General features: G+C 54.6%; 1 protein-coding gene and 1 long non-coding RNA gene across 3 annotated transcripts in view; one reads left to right on the top strand and one right to left on the bottom strand.

The window, feature by feature from the left end:
• Positions 1–3,844: 3,844 nt before the first annotated feature.
• Positions 3,845–18,628, bottom strand: part of SLC25A42 (solute carrier family 25 member 42) — a 48,562-nt gene continuing 33,778 nt past the window's right edge. For both annotated transcript variants that reach the window (XM_054465034.2, XM_054465033.2), the window contains exons 3-8: positions 14,535–14,640; positions 11,515–11,540; positions 10,675–10,841; positions 9,972–10,088; positions 8,689–8,840; positions 3,845–6,162 (exon numbers count right to left, since the gene is read on the bottom strand). In XM_054465034.2, the coding sequence (XP_054321009.1) occupies positions 5,855–6,162; positions 8,689–8,840; positions 9,972–10,088; positions 10,675–10,841; positions 11,515–11,540; positions 14,535–14,640 (876 nt within the window). In that variant the 3' untranslated portion in view covers positions 3,845–5,854. The remainder of the gene's footprint in view (positions 6,163–8,688; positions 8,841–9,971; positions 10,089–10,674; positions 10,842–11,514; positions 11,541–14,534; positions 14,641–18,628) is intronic.
• Positions 10,685–11,289, top strand: LOC134738874 (uncharacterized). Its single transcript, XR_010125076.1, has 2 exons — positions 10,685–10,811; positions 11,076–11,289. It is a non-coding gene; the product is annotated as an uncharacterized LOC134738874 (long non-coding RNA).

The following is an 18,628-nucleotide window of genomic DNA, read 5'->3' as shown; positions in this document are numbered from 1 at the left end:
GCGTGAGCCACCGCGCCCGGCCTGAGACAGAGTCTTGCTCTGTCACCCAGGCTGGAGTGCAGTGATGCGATCTCGGCTCACTGCAACCTCCGCCTCCCGGGTTCAAGAGATTCTCCTGTCTCACCCTGTCGAGTAGCTGGGATTACAGGCACCCAGCACTATTCTCGGCTAATTTTTGTATTTTTAGTACAAACGGGGTTTCACCATATTGGCCAGGCTGGTCTCGAACTCTTGACCTCAAGTGATCTGCCTGCCTTGGCCTCCCAAAGTGCTGAGATTAAAGGCATGAGCCACCGCACCTGGCTGAGATACCATTTTTTACTTGTCAGATTATGGAAGATCAAATATGGGTGACAGTATGTGGTGTAAATCTATATGATCTATTTGCAGGAATACCTGGCATTCCTATTCCTTTTTGGATAGGTTCCCCCCAAAGATGACCCCAAAAGGACTCAGAGCTAGTGGTTTACCTGGGAGGTGTCCCCAGGCAGCCCCCATGGCGGGTGAGAGCTGAGACAAGGAGGGAAGATGCCCTGCAGGGGGCACCAATGAGCAGGTGACACTGGGCAACCCAGGTTCAATCCTGCTGGGGGCCTTAGGTGGGCAGTGTAGAGCAATTATCTCAGGATGATCCCACACCCGGGCATGGGTTAAGCTACTTACACACCTACCTTCAGTCATTGGCCGCCGGTTGCACCTGGGGTACCGCGTTGTGTTTCTTCAGGACACTCCTAGGCTGCGCAGAATTGCTTATAGCAAAAAGCATTTGGTGGCCGGGTGTGGTGGCTCACGTCTGTAATCCCAGCACTTTGGGAGGCCGAAGCGTTCAGATCACCTGAGGTCAGGAGTTCAAGACCAGCCTGGCCAACATGGTGAAACCCTGTCTCTACTAAAAATATAAAAATTAGCTGGGCGTGGTGGCGGGCACCTGTAATCCCAGCTACTTGTGAGGCTGAGGCAGGAGAATCACTTGAACCTGGGAGGCGGAGCTTGCAGTGAGCCGAGATCGTGCCACTGCACTCCAGCCTGGGCAACAGAGCAAGACTCTGTCTCAAAAAAAAGAGGACGAGAGTCTCCTGAAGCTCTTATTGGACACAGCTAGCAAACTGTTCTTCACTGTCACTAGTCTAGACAGGTCCACGGTCTCACCTCTATACTGTTAGAAGATGCCACAGTGGTGGGTGGGAGAGGGAGGGGTTGACCAAGGTTCAGGGGCTGGTGTGAAACGTGGAACTTTGATCAGAAATCTGGGCTGGATGTCAGAGGCGGGGTGCAGATGAGTTCAGCAGCCACCACCAAATTGCTATCACATTGTCATGGCAATACCTAACAACCTAATTGCCCATCCATAAGGGGAACTGAGGGCTCACCTGATGAGACCTACCAATCTTAACTTACCTCATGTGATTTTAGTTGATTATAAACCCCATATTGTTAAAAGTCACTCAGCTAAACAATATATAGCTAAACTCCCAGGCCAGGTGTGGTGGCTCACGCCTGTCATCCCAGCACTTTGGGAGGCCAAGGCAGGCAGGAGTTACTCACTTGAGCCAGGAGTTAGAGACCAGCCTGAGAAATATGGTGAGACCCCATCTCTACAAAAAAATACAAAAAGTAGCCAGGCGTGGTGGCATGTACCTGTAGTCCCAGCCCCTAGGGGGGCTGAGGTGGGAGGATTGCTTGAGCCCCGGAGTTGGAGGCTACAGTGAGCCATGGTAGTGTCACTGCACTCCAGCCTGGGCAATAGAGTGAGACTCTGTCTCAAAAAAAAAAAAAAACAGAAAAGAAAGAAAGAAAAATAGGCTGGGCACGGTGGCTCAAGCCTGTAATCCCAGCACTTTGGGAGGCTGAGGCGGGTGAATCACCTGAGGTCAGGAGTTTGAGACCAGCCTGGCCAACATGGTTAAACCCCGTCTCTACTAAAAATACAAAAAATTAGCCGGGTGTGGTGGCGGGCGTTTGTAGTCCCAGCTACTTAGGAGGCTGAGGCAGGAGAATCACTTGAACCCGGGAGGCGGAGGTTGCAGTGAGCCGAGATCATGCCATTGCACTCCAGCCTGGGCAAAAAGAGCAACACTCCATCTCAAAAACAAACAAACAAACAAACAAAAAAACTCCCACTAGTTTCCTTATAGATAACGTCTCTATGTATGGGCCACCACGGTAATGGTTGCTTAAGTTGTTCTTCAGGAACAGGATCAGTTCTTGTCCAATCCAAATGGGCTGAGAGCCGAACCTTCACCTTGGCCTGTGTGTATTTAGGTGGTGACCTTTGACATTAGAGGGCCAAACACTCCACCCTCAGATCATGGTAACAATGTCATTTTGTGAACACACATCCTATGGAAAAGCCATGAAGCTTGACTACGCATGCACAGTTCCCCGACTGCCCCACTTTTCCCCATGTCTCTGACCACCTTGCTCCTCTATCCCTTAAATATCCCTAAAACCCCATCTTCAGGGAGGCGGATTTGAGATCTGTTCTCCTGTCTTCTCACTCGGCTGCCTCGTGAATAAACTCTTTGCTGCAAAACCTGTCATCTCTGTTGGCATACTGATGGGCAGAACGAGCCTGGTTTGGTAACATAAGGGATGCGTGAATTTCTGAGTAGCTGGGACTACAGGCATGCACCTCCAAGACTGGCTAATTAAAAAAAAATTTTTTTTTTTGAGACGGAGACTTGCTCAGTCACTCAGGCTGGAGTGCAGTGGCTCACTGCAACCTCTGCCTCCCAGGTTCAAGCAATTCTCCTGCCTCAGCCTCCTGAGTAGCTAGGATTTTTGTACTTTTAATAGAGATGGGGGTTTCAGCATGTTGGCCAGGCTGGTCTCGAACTCCTGACCTCAAGTGATCCACCTGCCCTTGCCTCCCAAAGTGATGGGATTAAAGGTGTGAGCAACTGCGTCCGGCCTAATTTTTCTGTTTTTTTTTTTTTTGTAGAGATGGGGGGGGGTCTCACTATGTTGCCTAGGCTGGTCTCAAACTCCTGGGCTCAAGCAATCTACCTGCCTCAGTCTCCCAAAGTGCTGGGATTACAGGCGTGAGCCACCGCACCCACCCTGGTAAATTTCACCATGGGGATCCTCTAGGAGAAAACCGCACAGCTGCTAAACAATGTGCACAACGGAGACCAACTCAAAAGAAATCCTGCTGCACGTGAGCAGACTGGAGAGCAGTCGGGGGGTCAGTGCAGTGGAACTTGTTCCTGCTCCCACCCCAACAAGAGCACCAGGCCTGTGCTGGCCCAGCCGCCCCTTCTCTCCCGGGCATGCAGAGGCTCCCACTTCTGGCCTGGTGGTGGGTGGGCCCTGCAAGTTGCTCCGGCCAATGGGCTGCAGGCGAAGTGAGCCAGGATTGCCATTGGAGACCCTCTGGTGGCTGCCCCTGCAGACGGTGACTGAAGTTCAGGCCTGAAGCCTCAGCCAGCCCCAGAGTGCAGGGCTCTTGGGAAGGAAGGCCATGTTCAAGCCCATGAGACTTTGGGCTATGCTGGCTGCACAGAGACGGCCCCTCCTGCCTTTCTGGGTGGCCACATATATCCTGAAAGGGATGAGTGTATGCACAGAATCTCTGTGGGAGGAGACAGGAGAAAATGGTCACAGGAGGCCCCCTGCAGAGGGAACTGTTCACCTACTTTTCACTGTAAATCCTTGTGGACAGCTGGTGTTTTCTGGAAAATTGTGGTATGTATTAATTCAAACAACAATTGCATTTAAAAACTTTATTCAAGACTTTTATTCAGAACTTTTATCACAAATGTGTCAAAAGCACTTCAACCCTGTTTGGGGGTTCATGGGGGAAGATGGGGGGGGTCAGAGCCAAAGAAGAGCCAGGAGCAGGAGAAGAAGTCATTTAAGTTTTTATTAAATATACTCTCTTGGCACAAATCTTTAAAATATATAAACATTAGATATAAACAGTGTCTTCATGGCATGAAAATATAACTCCAGACCAGGACCAGCGACCAGCAGGGAGGCGAGTGACCGCAGAGCCTTGAGAGCTTGGCTGTGTGCAGGGGTGGGGGACAGCACTGCCCCCAACTCCTGCCGGGTCCCACTCAGCTGGGAGCCATCTCCGGGGAGACACACTGGGGTCAGCAGGGCCTGGGGGACCCTCCCACCTACCCCTTGTCTTTCCTGCCTAGCCTGTGGCCCCAAAACCACTCATCTGGTCTCACCCACCTGGGGCAGACCCCCAATTCTTACTGCTGTTGCATGCTTGTGGGAGTTGGGTGCCCTCCCATCTCCCTGTGAGGGTTGCCCTGTGTCTCCTGCCAAGTCTGGGTGCTGGGTAAGGGATACCCACGCAGTGGGACAGCCCCTCACAGCCATCACAGGCTGCCTGGGCCTCTGGGGACAAGATCAGGGATGGCTGGCGGCCACATGCAAGGATGGCAGAGAGAGCGGTCTGCACACCCGCAGGTCCAAGGCAAGAACAGGAGGAAGATGGAAGGAAGGGAAATGAAGTCATGACTGGAGATGAACAAGCTCAGATCCCTTCACACAGTGTGTGCTGAGCCAGCCGTGGAAAGCAACACTCATGGTCAAGCTCACCCTGGCACCAGGCAGACCAGTCAGGGGTTTGATGTGAATAGATCATAGACCCGGGGTCAGCCAAGTTGAAAACCAAAACCAAAAAAAAAAAAAGAAATCAAGAAACTCACCACGTCATTAGGAAATGGGTGTTTCTGAGTCCCTGTGATATCTGGCGGGCCCTGGGGGACTCCTCTGAGAGACCAGTTAGCTGGGGGTTCCCCTGGGTACCTCAGCTCTTCCTCACCTCCCACCCCCAAGCTATACTCTGTCATGAGGCTCCCACTTCGGGGGATTGAGGCTACCAGACACCCCACGCTCCATTTCATAGAAACTGAACAACCCCTGTGGGCTTTAAATTGCTCCATATCCCAGCCAAGTGCCTGCTCAAGTGGGGACCCAGGGACCCGCTGGATACCACAGCTGGGCAGAGGGTTGGGGCACTGAGACGCTAGGCCTGGGGGGCAGGAGCTTCTGGGCCAAAGGAGGTGGCTTGGGTGCTCACATTTCAGCAGATGCCCCAGGCTGCAGGTCTGACCCAAACCTGAGGCAGTTCCGAGTCATGGCCTGGGCCTCCAGCCCTGCTGCGCAGAGCAAGCATGAGTCTCCTGGGAAGGTTACAAAGCAGGTGGGCATGGGCAGGCAACTCTAGGGGGAGATGCGCTCTTGGGGACCCAGCTGCTTGCAGGGTCTAGGATAGACATGAGGCTCTGGGGGACACTGTTCCCAGCAGGAGACCTTAGTGACTGAGGAGTCGTGGCCACGTGAGAAATACTGGAGAAGGCAGGGCCGGCAGGGTGGGGTGGGCTAGGGGCTGCATTTGTGGCCAAAGCTGAACACGAGGCTGGCCCCCTCCTGGGCAGGGTCCGCCTGCAGGAAAGGCGCCCCCACACCCTGGAGGCCGGGCAGGCACGTGGAGTCAGAACAAGAAGGGCCAGGCGCGGTCTGGCTCTGAGGCTGGTGGGGACAGGGGTCACTAGAATCAGCAGCATGTCGGAGGAGGACACACAGGATCAGGAGGTGGAGCTGACCACGCCCCACTAGGGCCTTTTTGGGCAACACCTCCGGCAGACAGCGCCAGCCTCTGCAGAGGAAGGAAGAGGGGAGCTGCGGGACCCCCCCCACACCAACGCCCCAACACTGCACTTCCAGGGCCGCCAGCTTTGCGTTTGGACGTGGACTCTGAGCCCAGGCCCCTCAGGCCCACCTGCTGAGCACCCCATGTGGCTCCTGAAGTGGAATCAAGCGCACCCCCCCATTCCATGGGCCCAGAATACAAAGGGGTCACCGGTCCACCGTCCTGAGAGCAGCTCAGGGTCCCCTAGCTCTGCAGGTGCCGCAGCAGGATCTGCATGAGGTCAAAGGTGGTGAAGCTGATGCCCACAGCGATGGGACCCTTGACCCAGTTCATGCTCAAGCCTTTGTAGAGGCCGCGCACGGCGCCCTCCTCCCGCACGATGGTGCGCAGCGTGCAGGCGATGGAGGCGCGCGGGTAGCCCGTGACGCCGGCCGTCTGCATGCGCCGCCGCACCACATCCAGCGGGTACGAGGCGGACTGCCCGATGAGGCCAGCGCAGGCGCCGAATATCATGCGCTCGAAGGGGTAGGGCTGCCGGCGGCCGCTGTACTCTGCAGGGCGAGGGGCGGGAGGGCCGTGAGGGCGCCGCGAGCGGGCGCGCACCCCGCACCCGTGCGCGCGCCTTTGCACCCCTAGAAGCAACCTGCGTGCACATACACACATGCACTTGCACCTCCACGTGTGTTCGCACTTATGCGCACCCACACGCCCCACTGCCTCACCTCCGGGTCGTTCCTTTCACTCAAACTCGAGAAATAAAATTTCTTTTTTTTTTTTTTTGAGATGGAGTTTCACTCGTTGCCCAGGCTGGAGTGCAGTGGCCCAATCTCGGCTCACTGCACCCTCCGCCTCCCAGGTTCAAGCAATTCTCCTGTCTCAGCCTCCCGAGTGGCTGGGAATACAGGCATGCACCACCACACCTGGCTAATGTTGTATTTTTAGTAGAGACGGGGTTTCTCCATGTTGGTCAGGCTGGTCTCAAACTCCTGACCTCAGGTGATCTGCCTGCCTCGGCCTCCCAAAGTGCTGGGATTACAGGCATGAGCCACTGAGCCCGGCCGAGAAATAAAATTTCTTAAAAGGCAGAAACACACAGAGAATCATAGAACCAACTCCTAGAGCCACAGCTCACATCTAATCAGCTCTACTCCACGTCTAGTAAAGGAACATTCTAGGTGCTCCCGTGCCTGGTCCCCGACCTGCGCCCTCCCTGGGGAGCCCCTGCGAGCTGTTGCACAGAGTGGACATAAGTGGCCATGAACTTCACCCCGCTCTGTCTTGCGGGTCTAAACGGGGTGTGTGGGCGTGGAGGAGGAAGGAGCAGCGACAGGTCAGTAGGGGTTCTTTAAACATTTGTAATAGTACATTTAGAACTAGGAATTTAAAACAGCCAAGGCTGGGTGCAGTGACTCACGCCTGTAATCTCAGCACTTTGGGAGGCCAAAGCAGGCAGATCACTTGAGCCCAGGAATTGGAGACCAGCCTGGCCAACATGGAGAAACCCTGTCTCTACCAAAAACACACAAAAATTAGCCAGGTGTGGTGGTGGGCGTCTGTAATTCCAGCCACTCAGGAGGCTGAGGCAGGAGAATGGCTTGAACCCGGGAAGTGGAGGTTGCAGTGAGCTGAGATCGTTCCACTGCACTCCAGCCTGGGTGACAGAGTGAGACTCCGTCTCAGAAAAACAGCCAGACAGGAGACACTGTGATCTGCTCACCAGGTGGGCAAAAACAAGGGTTTTGATGGCATCACGTGGGGTAAGAACGTGGGGACAAGGGGCTGGGAAGCACTCCAGAGAGAAACACCGAAAATGGGGTTTTACAGTCACACAAGGAGACGAGCTCCTGGATGTCGGCTGATCACAGAAAACCTGGCAACAGCCAAAGGGCACCCCAAGAAGGTAAGGCCCACTGTGCAGCCACTAAAAAGGCGGAACAGAGCACAGATGCTGGTGGATGCACCCCAAACCAGCTGAGCTGGGAGCTGCACTCCCAGGTGAGCTGACTCCACTCGGAGCATTTTTTATACCTGTGAAAGGTAACATGGTTTTGTTCATGCCACAGATAAATACATACAGAAGTATTTTCAAAGCAGTCTTGAGGGGTGCAACCCTCACTTCTAATAAGAGGCCTCAGGAGAGAGACTTGGGCCCTCAACATTACCGCTAACATTTCTTTGACAAAAAATGTCTGGGAGTGGGCTGAGCGTAGTGGCTCACACCTTTAATCCCAGCATTTTGGGAGGCCAAGGCAGGAGGATCGCTTGAGCCCAGGAGTTTGAGACCAACTTGGGCAACAGAGGGAGACCCCATCTCTACAAAAAAGAAAAAAAACAAAATATCTGGGAGCAAATGTAGCAAAATGTTAATGCCTGTTCACATGCGGTGGCAGGTATGAGTATTATATCATTCTTTGTACTTTTTGATTTTCTCCCAACTACCAAAACAAGCAAGAGTACTTCTCTTCCATCTGGGTTTTACCCATATGCTTTGCGTGTGTGCTTGTGAAGAGGTGAGGTGGCTGTCAATGCTCTGGGTGACACACTGGGCTTCCCAGAGTCACTTTTTTTTTTCTTGAGACAGGGTCTCACTTTGACACCCAGGCTGGTGTGCAGTGGTGAGATCACAGCTCACTGCAGCCTTGACCTCCCAGGCTTGGGTGATCCTCCCACCTCAGCCTCTCCAGTAGCTGGGACCACAGGTGTGTGCCACCATGCCTAATTTTTTTGTATCTTTGGTAGAGACCGGGTTTCGCCATGTTGCCCAGGCTGGTCTGGAACTCCTGACCTCAAGTGATCCGCCCACCTCGGCCTCCCAAAGCGCTGGGATTACAGGCACAAGCCGTGGCACCGGCCAGAGTTCCTCTCACATAGGCATTTAAGGCAGTGAGTCCAGGTTCCTCAGTGGTGGCTGGACACAGTGTGTTTTCTCCCGATTTGGATGTGGGTCTACAGCCTGCCCCACCCAGGGGTTGTACCCCACTCCGCCTGGTCTCCAGGTCTATGTGACCCAGGTGGAGCTGCGGTCCCCAGGGAATGCTTCCTGAACGTCCCCTCCCCATGCTTCCAGCTCTCCTTACCTCTGTGCAAGCTCTTGAGCGTCTCATAGGTGAAGAAGCTCAGGCCAGCATACGGAATGACCCCCAGCACGGTGGGCATAAATCCATGGTAGAGAGTCTTCAGCCCCTCTTCTCTCGAGATGCGGATGAAGACATGAAAGATGTTGCTGTACCTGCCAGGACAGAGCAGCCCAGCAGGTGGGACTCAGGCCTCCCAGGCACAGGCAGGAGCCACAGCGGCTCTCGCCTCCTCCCACAGCCGGCTGGGCCTGGGTGTGTCTGGATGTTGATGTTTTCCTTCTTCAAGACATATAACCCCATCACCCAAGCTTTGTTATTAGAGGGGAAATGCATGCGTAAGCCCAGACTCCACCTTCGCCACGGGAAACAAGTGCTCAGCCCTTGTTTTTTTTTTGTTTCTTTGTTTTTGTTTTGAGACAGTCTCCCTCTGTTGCCCAGGCTGGAGTGTAGTGTCACAGTCTCGGCTCACTGCAACCACTGCCTCCTGGGTTCAAGAGTGATTCTTCTGCTTCAGCCTCCCAAGTAGCTGGGATTACAGATATATGCCAGCAGACCTGGCTAATTTTTGTGTTTTTAGTAGAAATAGAGTTTTGCCATGTTGACCAGGCTGGTCTTGAACTCCTGACCTCAGGTGATCCACCCACCTCAGCCTCTCAAAGTGCTGGAATTACAGGCGTGAGCCACCATGCCTGGCCTCTATTCTTACACTTTTTTTGTCTTTTTTTTTTTTTTTTTGTTAGAGACAGGGTCTCACTCTGTGGCCCAGCTGGAGTGCAGTGGCGTGATCATGGCTCACTGCAGCCTCAAGCTGCCAGACTCAAGCAATCCTCCTCCCTCAGCCTCTGGAGCAACTGGGACCACAGGCGTATGCCACCACATCGGGCTAATATTTCAGTTTTTGTAGAGATGGGGTCTTGCTATGTTGCCCAGGCTGGTCTCAAACTCCTGGGCTCAAGCTATCCTCCTGCCTTGGCCTCCCAAAGTGTTGGGATTACAGGCGTGAGCCACCGCGCCAGGCCATATTCTTACATATTTTTAATGCATCTGTGCCCAGTTCAAAATGAAGACTCTTGGTTTGATCTAAGCAGAAAGTGACCCCCAGGCTAAGAGAACAAATTGCTGCCTTTCTGGAACAGCTGCAGAATGACACATCAGGCCTGCCCTGTGGACACAGAGGCCCAGATGCAAACCCCAGGGGCCCGATAGAGAGAGGGATTCCGACCTGGGAGCCCCCGAGACACAGAGCCCCCGGGGCTGATGCTCATCACGATGTAAGGACTCACATTTCCTTCGGGGTTACGGCCATCCGCGCTCTGACCAGGTCCAGGGGGTAGGTCAGTGAAGCGGCTGTCGTTCCAGCCAGTGCGCCGGCGAAGAGGCGAGGCCAAGGGGGGAGGGCTCTGAACAGGGCAGGAGGAGAAGGCGAGACGGCAGTGAGGGGGCTGCAGATGCACAGATGCCCAGCCTGGAGCACCCGCACGTCTCTTGGGGCGGGGACAGGGGTGGGGACCGAGGAACACGAGGCGGGTTTGGCTTCCTCGTGGCCAAGCTGATGGGGTCTCTGGAGTGGGCCTCATTTTGAGGTTTACATGACTGCCTTCGCTCCCCCACTGCTGGCATAAATTAATGATGCGTATTTTCCCTACGGCCCTGGGGGCATAGCAGCCTGCCCCTCTGGGATTTATGTGTGGGGGTGGAGAAACGTCTGGAGACAAACGGGCAAAGGAGAGGAGCTCTGAAGACAGAATAGGGCATGTGACAGAATCAGGGGGCGCCTCAGGAGGGCCTGGGTGAGGAGTCTCCCGGTGTTTCGTTGTGGGAAGAGGGAAGGCAGGGCTAGGGGCAAGGCACCAAGAGGAAAACGCGGAGGGGGCGGGGCATAGGGAGGGCAGGGGGCGGGGTGTGCAGAAGAAAGAGAGAGGGGCGGGTGTGGGCGGGGTGATTCTAGGGCGGGGCGGGGCGGGGCGGGGAGGGGCGGGGCCTCACTCTCCGCGGAAGCCATAGTAGCTGCCCAGGATGCGCTTGTACTCCTCGTGTGCGCTGAACTGGATGGCGGCGTAGGGCACCACGCGCACCATGGTGGCCGAATTCCCGCGCCACAAGCTGAGAAAGCCCTCGTTGAGGTAGGTGTAGTAGAGGACCCGGAAGGCCTCCTGGAGATAAGCGGTGAGGTCAACATCCCTCTGCCTCTGCCTGCCCTCCCTGCGCGCCTCTGTGACCAGCAGAGCGCCGAAAGTGCGGAGGCGGGGCCGGGGTGACCCCAACTCCATGCACAGTACAAAACTCCACCCCCATGTGAGGGCCCCACCCCGATTTGTCCAGACTGACATTATCAACCCCAGCCCCGTCCCTCCTCCCTTTGTTTTCTGGGCCTCCCACCCCACCAGGTTCTCTTGGGGACTGCAAAGCCAACCGGACTGCAAAGCGAACCGGACTGCAAAGCGAACCAGACTGCAAAGCGAACCAGGCTGCAAAGCAGCTCGGAGCCCTGCCCAAGGGCATGTCTGTTGGTGTTTGGCATTCTAGCTTGTACAGTTCATCTTTTTCTTTATTAAGAAGGTAGCACCTGCTCTCTGTTTAACGATAAATCAAACATGAAAAGGTTGTTTTAGAGCTGTTGAGTCTCCCCACCCCACTGCCGGAAGGACACTCGGGATGTCCCGTCAGTTCCCAGGCTGGGCTGTGTCCAGGCAGAGCTGGGGATGGGAAGACAGGTAGTCCTGTCCCCACCCCTGAGACTCTCCTCAGACCACCTGCCTAACTCCTGCCAGCCCATCAGGGTAGTGGTGACTGTCCCCAGGCCGGGGCGGTGACATAGTGGCTCACCTTGGCAGAAAATCTTTTTGAAGACACTGGAAAAAACAAAAGCACAAAAGCCACTGAGATGCAAAGGACAACCTCCCGTCTGCGTGGCCCCACCCCCGGCACCCCCTAGCAGAGTCGCCCTCCTCTTCCCCACTAATCTTGTCCCAGGAATGGGAGCTGAGCTGACACCCAACCCCCAGAATAGTGAGGGTCTCCAGTGAGAGGAGAACGTGTCTGAGATGGGTTGACACTCAGCACCCTGTCCCTGGACTAGACTACCATTCACCCAAACCCCTGCAGGGAAGGTGTCCCAGCCTCAAGGCACTTGGGCCTCAGCTGAGAAGCCCTGGCTGTCTCAGAACAAGGCCTGCAGGGGTCTACATGTGGGGTCTGCCCTCTCTCCCGGACATGCCCCTCCCAGGGCCCCAGCACAGGCACCGCTGTCCTGCCTCTCCCACCCCCTGTGGCTGCCGGGTTCCCTTTCTGGCTCTCTGCTGCCCTTGGGCATGGGGGACCCAAGCCATGGTGGGCCATGAGCACTCTTAGGAGAGACCCAGAAAAACAGGCCACAAACGGTCACCAGGAGCGTCTGACGTGGTCTGGCAGCCCGCCTCCCTCACCCCTCACCACCCACCACTTGTGTGTGCAACATGCATGCATGCCTGCTGCCTCCAGGGTTGAACCCCAGTTCCCTGCAGAACACAACACCCTGCACCTGCTCATGCGCACTTAAAGGGGCCTGCCCTGGCCAGGTGCAGTGGCTCAAACCTGTAATCCCAGCACTCTGGGAGGCTGAGGTGGGTGGATCACCTGAGGTCAGGAGTTCGAGACCAGCCTGGCCAACATGGCGAAACGCTGACTCTACTAAAAAAAAGTACAAAAAAATTAGCCAGGCATGGTGGCAGACTCCTGCAATCCCAGCTACTTGGGAGGCTAAGGCAGGAGAATTGCTTAAATCCGGGAGGTGGAGGTTGCGGTGAGCCGAGATCGCACCACTGCATTCCAGCCAGGGGGACAGAGAGAGACTCTGTCTCAAAATAAAAATAAATAAATAAATAAATAAACGGGGCTGTCCCTTTCGAAGGCCTGCCAGCTCACTGGATGCCCATGCCAGCCAAGGAGGAGGCGGATATCCATGCCTCCACTTTACGGAGGAGGAAACTGGGACACAGAGAAGGTAGGCGATCGGCTCAAGGTGGTGGGAAGGGCCTGGCTCAAGCCTGCAGATTCTTCCCAAACAGCTGAGGGGCAGAAGGCCCGGGCCGTAACCATCTTGCTTCTGGGCCCTAGGCAGGAACTGGTAACTGTTTGAAGGGGGCAAAGGCCACCTCTTCAGAGGACCCTGTGACTGTTTAACCCTAGGGAGGGAGGGCGAGGTTTTCTGTTGAGGGTTTAATTTCTGTCCTCTGAAAAGCTATGTCCGAGTTCTAACCCCTAGTCCCCAAGAAGGTGACCTTATCTGAAAGCAGGGCCTTTGCAGATGTAATAGAGTTAAGGTAAGGTCATACCGGGTTAGGGTGGGCCCTAAATGCGAATTGGTGTCCTTATAAGAAGAGAAAACAGGCCGGGCGTGGCGACTCATGCCTGTAATCCCAGCACTTTGGGAGGCGGGTGGATCACTTGAGGCTGGGAATTCAAGACCAGTGGGGCCAATATGGCGAAACCTGTCTCTACCAAAAATACAAAAAAATTAGCCAGGCGTGATGGTGCGTGCCTGTAGTCCCAGCTACTCGGGAGGCTAAGGCAGGAGAATTGCTTGAACTGAGGAGATGGAGGTTGCAGTGAGCCAAGATCACACCACTGAACTCCAGCCTGGGTGACAGAGCGAGACTCTATCTCAAAAACAAACAAACAAAAATAAATAAATAAAAGAGAGAGAAAACAGACACACACAGAGGAGAAGGCCACGTGATGACAGAGGCAGAAATTGGAGCCATGTGGCCACAAGCCAAGGAGAACCAGGAGCCCCCAGAAGCCGGAAGAAGCAAGGAAGGATCCTCCCCTAGAGCCTCTGGAGGGAACGCAGCCCTGCCCACACCTTCACCTCAGACTTCTGGCCCTGGGACTGTGAGAGAAGAAATTCCTGTTGTTTGAGGCCACCTGGTTTGTGGTGCTTTCTGACAGCAGCCCCAGGAAACTCGTACAGATTCGAAGTGGATTTTATTATTTATTTATTTATTTATTTATTTATTTATTTTTGAGACAGAGTGTCACCGAGTGCAATGGTGTGATCTTGGCTCACTGCAACCTCCGCCTCCCGGGTTCAAGTGATTCTCCTGACTCAGCCTCCAGAGTAGCTGGGATTGCAGGTGCCCGCCACCATGTCCAGCTAATTTTTGTATTTTTAGTAAAGGCGGGGTTTCACCATGTTGGCCAGGCTGCTCTCAAACTCCTGACCTCAAGTGATCTGCCCCGCCTTGGCCTCCCAAAGTGCTGGGATTACAGGCAAGAGCCACTGCGCCAGGGCCTCTGAGTGGATTTTAAAGAGGCATTAAAAAAACCCAATTGAGTGCAGTGGAGCACACCCATAGTCCCAGCTACTTGGGAGGCTTAGGCAGGAGGATCACTTGAGCCCAGGACTTTGAGGCCAGCCTGGGCAACAGAGAAAAACCTCATTTCTGGCTGGGCGCAGTGGCTTAAGCCTGTAATCCCAGCACTTTGGGAGGCTGAGGCGGGCGGATTACGAGGTCAGGAGATCGAGACCATCCTGTCTAACATGGTGAAACCCTGTCTCTACTAAAAATACAAAAAAATTAGCCGGGCGTGGTGGCGCATGCCTGTAGTCCCAGCTACTCAGAAGGCTGAGGCAGGAGAATGGCGTGAACCCGGGAGGCAGAGTTTGCGGTGAGCCGAGATTGCGCCACTGCACTCCAGCCTGGGTGACACACCAAGACTCCGTCTCAAACAAAAACAAAAACAAAAACCTCATTTCTAAAATAAATCTAAAAATAAAAGCCAATTTGAAGCGTGGTTTGGGGGCCATGAAGGAGGAGGTGACCGCCTGGCAGCTTCTCTATCACATGGGGACGGCCAACACTTACCTTGGAAGATGATTTTGGTTCGGTCCAGGGGGGCTACCGCTGTTTTGGCAAGGGCGCCAGCCAGGGCCCCGGACAGCAGGGAGCTGAGCACTTGCCTGTGGTCACGCTGCAACAGAACATGTGATCAGAGGTCAGAGGGTAGGGGGTCTGCTCCGCAGAGGACCTTGCCCCAGAAGTGCCTTCCTTACACCCTCTGGGCCAGGGCCGAGGGACATACCCCACCCTGAGTGTGTTGGCCTTGCTTGGTTCTGGGTGATCTGTGGTGGGTCCACAGGCCACAGAGCCTACTGGGGACACAGTGAAAACCTCCTAGGATGACAGGGACCATCCACGTTGGAGGTGAGGTGTGCAGGTTTCACATTCTCAGAGACAGGCTCACAATAGGACTGGCCCACGTGCAAACTTCAGTTCCCTCCACAGCCTGTGTGCACCTGACCACGGCACTATGGCATTTTAGGTACACAGGGACTGAAAACAGGCACCAGGGACCGTTGGGGTCGGGGGTTGGCAGTGGGTATCAGGCAAGCAGACCCTGACTCTGTGCCAGCATGTCCCTTCCCACAACTTCCGATCAGGACTCCAGAGGTAGGCATCTATGACTCTTCATCCAGCCCAGTTGAGGGGGTGACAGTGACATTGATGATGGCTGCCAACCCGCGTTGACTGCTCCCATGCCAGCCTGAGAGCCATCGCTTTCTGGAGTCCTCTGGAGCTGCCCAAGTCCCCTGCTCCCCCACAGCCCTCCCTCCTTCCCTGGAAGGTCACGCTGCACAGCAGTGTGTCTGAGCCCTGTGGGATCCCACAGGCACCACCTGCCCATCAGGTTGGAGTTTCCATTTTCCCCGCTGACTCGGCCACGGGACTCTCACTGAGAAGTGGCAGAGAGCATTCTGGAAAGTTCTGGACGGGAGGTGCTCTGATTCCATTTCCCCAGTGGACTCGGCCATGGGACCCATTGAGAAGTGGGGAAGAGCATTCTTCTGCCTCAGCCTGCAATGCTTTGCTGTCTGAATGTAACCTGGATGGGTAGGTTGTTCAGTGACTCCCAGGAATCTGCGAAGTCCCACCAGGCACAGGCATCCTGAAGGGCCTGGAGCCCCACAGTGCAGGGTGGGGGTGTGTGCAAGACCCTTCCTGTCCCCGTGGTGCCACTGGTCCACACACAGAGCCAGATGCCAACAGAATCATCAGATGAATGCAAATACAGCCACCCATCGGGAACGTGCAACGAGGAGGTGGCCCAGGGTTCTGCAAGAACTCTGGGTCAGTGGGTGAGAGGCTGAGCTTGAAGGATGAGGTGCAGGTCACTTTGGGGTGTGTGTCGTAGTATTAAGTGGGGAGGAATGAATACTCAGAGGCTAGGGTGAAAAGGAGCAGGGGACCCTGGGGGACCACAAGGAGGGCAGATTTGCTGGCACAGGGAAAGGGAGGGGGCCCAGAGAAGAGAAAGGAGATGGGAAAGAGAGGTGGGTGCTAGACCCTACAAATCCTGGCAAGGAGGCTGTCTTTGCTCAAATAAATGGGTTATTTTTATTTTTATTTTTTTTGAGGTACAGTCTCACTCTGTCGCCGAGGCTGGAACACAGTGGTGTGATCTCAGCTCACTGCAACCTTTGCCTCTCGGGTTCAAGTGATTCTCCTCCCTCAGCCTCCCGAGTAGCTGGAATTACAGGCAAGCACCACCACGCCTGGCTAATTTTTGTATTTTTAGTAGAGATGGGGTTTCACCATGTTGGCCAGACTCCTCTCGAATTCCTGGCCTCAAGTGATCTGCCTGCCTCGGCCTTCTGAAGTGCTGGGATTACAAGCATGAGACACCGTGCCCGGCCGAAATGGGCCATTTTTAATATGACCAGAGTGGGGCCGGGCACTGTGGCTCATGCCTATAATCTCAGCACTTTGAGAGGCCAAGGCGGGCAGATCACCTGAGGTCAGGAGTTCGAGACCAACGTGCCCAACATGGTGAAACCCCATCTCTACTAAAAATACGAAAATTAGCCGGGCATGGTGGTGGGTGCCTGTAATCCTAGTTACTCAGAAAACTGAGGCAGAAGAATCGCTTGAACCCGGGATGCCAAGGTTGCAGTGAGCCATGATTGCACCACTGTTCTCCAGACAGGGTGACAGTGTCTGAAAAAATAAAAAAAAAAATAAAAATGTGACCAGGGTAGAAGCAGCTCTTGCAGAAACCCAGGATATGGTGGAGGCTGGAGATGGGGAAGGGAGGTGGGAGCACTTCTCAGGTGTAACAGGCAACCGGAGTCGGACTGAGCATGGCTGCCCCCACCTCTGGAGTTTGCTCAACTCAGTGGGTGGCTCGGGGTAAAGGGCTGGGCCTGAGTCTGTCCACACACCTGGCCTGAATCCCAGCTCTGCCCCGACTGAGCTCAGGCAGAGGGTGCCCTCTTTGGTCTCCCAGTCCTATCTTTGAAATGGCAAGGTGCCAGCTCTCAGACCCTCTCCCACATGTCCTGGGCTACCCAGCAGCCTTGCACCCCCAGTCCGGTTCCACAGAACACAGCCTCCTTTTCCTCAATGCCCCCAGGGTCCCCTCCACCAGCCCAGCCCTCCCTTCCTCAAAGGGACAGATTGCACAGTGATTTTGTTTCTGAGGCCAAACTTCGCCATGGGGTTTGATCTTCTCCTAGCTTCTCGGAGACTGTCTTTGGGGACCTCTGCCTTTTCTGGGACATGCAGCCAGGTTGCAGACATCTGGTTCCATGAGCTTTGAGAAATGCGGGCGCTTGGTGGTGGTCCCAGCAGCAGTCCAAGGCCTTACCAGCTCCGGGCCAGTTTCTTCTCTGAATCAGTCGGACCAGCTGCTCCCCTCTGGAATGGGCCTCTGTGTGCAAATGGAATATTCCATGGACAGTGCCTCCCTGCACCCTGCTGGAGACAGAGTTCTTCCACCTCCTCCATTCGGTGGTTACCTCCTATCAGTTTGTCGTTTTGTTTGTTTTTTGAGACAGAGTCTTGCTCTGTCCACCAGGCTGGAGTGCGGTGGCACAATTTTGGCTCATTGCAACCTCTGCCTCCCGGGTTCAAGTGGTTGTCCTGCCTCAGCCTTCCCAGTACCTGGGATTACAGGTGCGCGCCACCCTGCCTGGCTAATTTTTGTATTTTTAGCAGAGATGGGGTTTCTCCACGTTGCCCAGGCTGGTCTCGAACCCCTGAGGCTCAGGTGATCTGCCTGTCTCGGCCTCCCAAATTGTTGGGATTACAGGCGTGAGCCAGCAGGCCCAGCCGAGGCTCTTAACATTACAAAGCCAACTCTGTGTTGCTTGTTTGAGATAGGATCCCACTCTGCCACCAGACTGGAGTGCAAGTGCATGATCATAGCTCACTGCAGCCATGACCTCTTGGGCTCAGGTGATCCTCCCACCTCAGCCTCCTCAGTAGCTGAGACCACAGATGTATACCACCAGACCCAGCTAATTTTATTTTTTTGCAAAGACAAAGTCTTGCTATGTTACCCAGGCTGTTCTCAAACTCCTGGGTTCAAGCAATCTTCCCGTCTTGGCCTGCCAAAGTGCTGGGATCTCTGGTGTGAGTCACCATGCCTGGCCAATGCTAAATCTTAATATCAGGAACACACGTCCATAAACTGCACCTCTCAAGGTGGCCACCAGTGGCACCTGGAGGACGTGTGTTGGGGCCAGTTCACATGCTCAGTGGAGGCTGCTGCCTCTGGCTGACACTTCCAGCTCCTCTCTAATGAACACAAACACCTTATTATGCAAAGAGCTGGGAGCAGGCATCATTGAGGGGTCGAAGTTTCAAGATCCATCATGTGGGGAGATCCTACGAAAGAAGAATTTGTCGGCCAGACAGCTGACAGAGAAAGTGGGCAATTCCGGATGGGATGCATGTTGGCCATAAACACCATGGGAAGAGGCTCAGTATTTTTTTTTTTTTCTGAGACAGGGTCTCACTCTGTCGCCTAGGCTGGAGTGCAGTGGTGTGATCTCAGCTCACTGCAACCTCCACCTCCTGAGTTCAAGCGATTCTTCCACTTCAGCCTCATGGGGAGCTGAGATTACAGGTGCGTGCCACCATGCCTGGCCGATTTTTGTATTTTTAGTAGAGACGGGGTT

The sequence above is a fragment of the Pongo pygmaeus genome, chromosome 20, assembly GCF_028885625.2.
Source record: "Pongo pygmaeus isolate AG05252 chromosome 20, NHGRI_mPonPyg2-v2.0_pri, whole genome shotgun sequence".
Lineage (NCBI taxonomy): Eukaryota > Metazoa > Chordata > Mammalia > Primates > Hominidae > Pongo > Pongo pygmaeus.
Note: the sequence above shows the minus strand (reverse complement) of the source record. Positions and strands in the feature narration are given on the sequence as shown.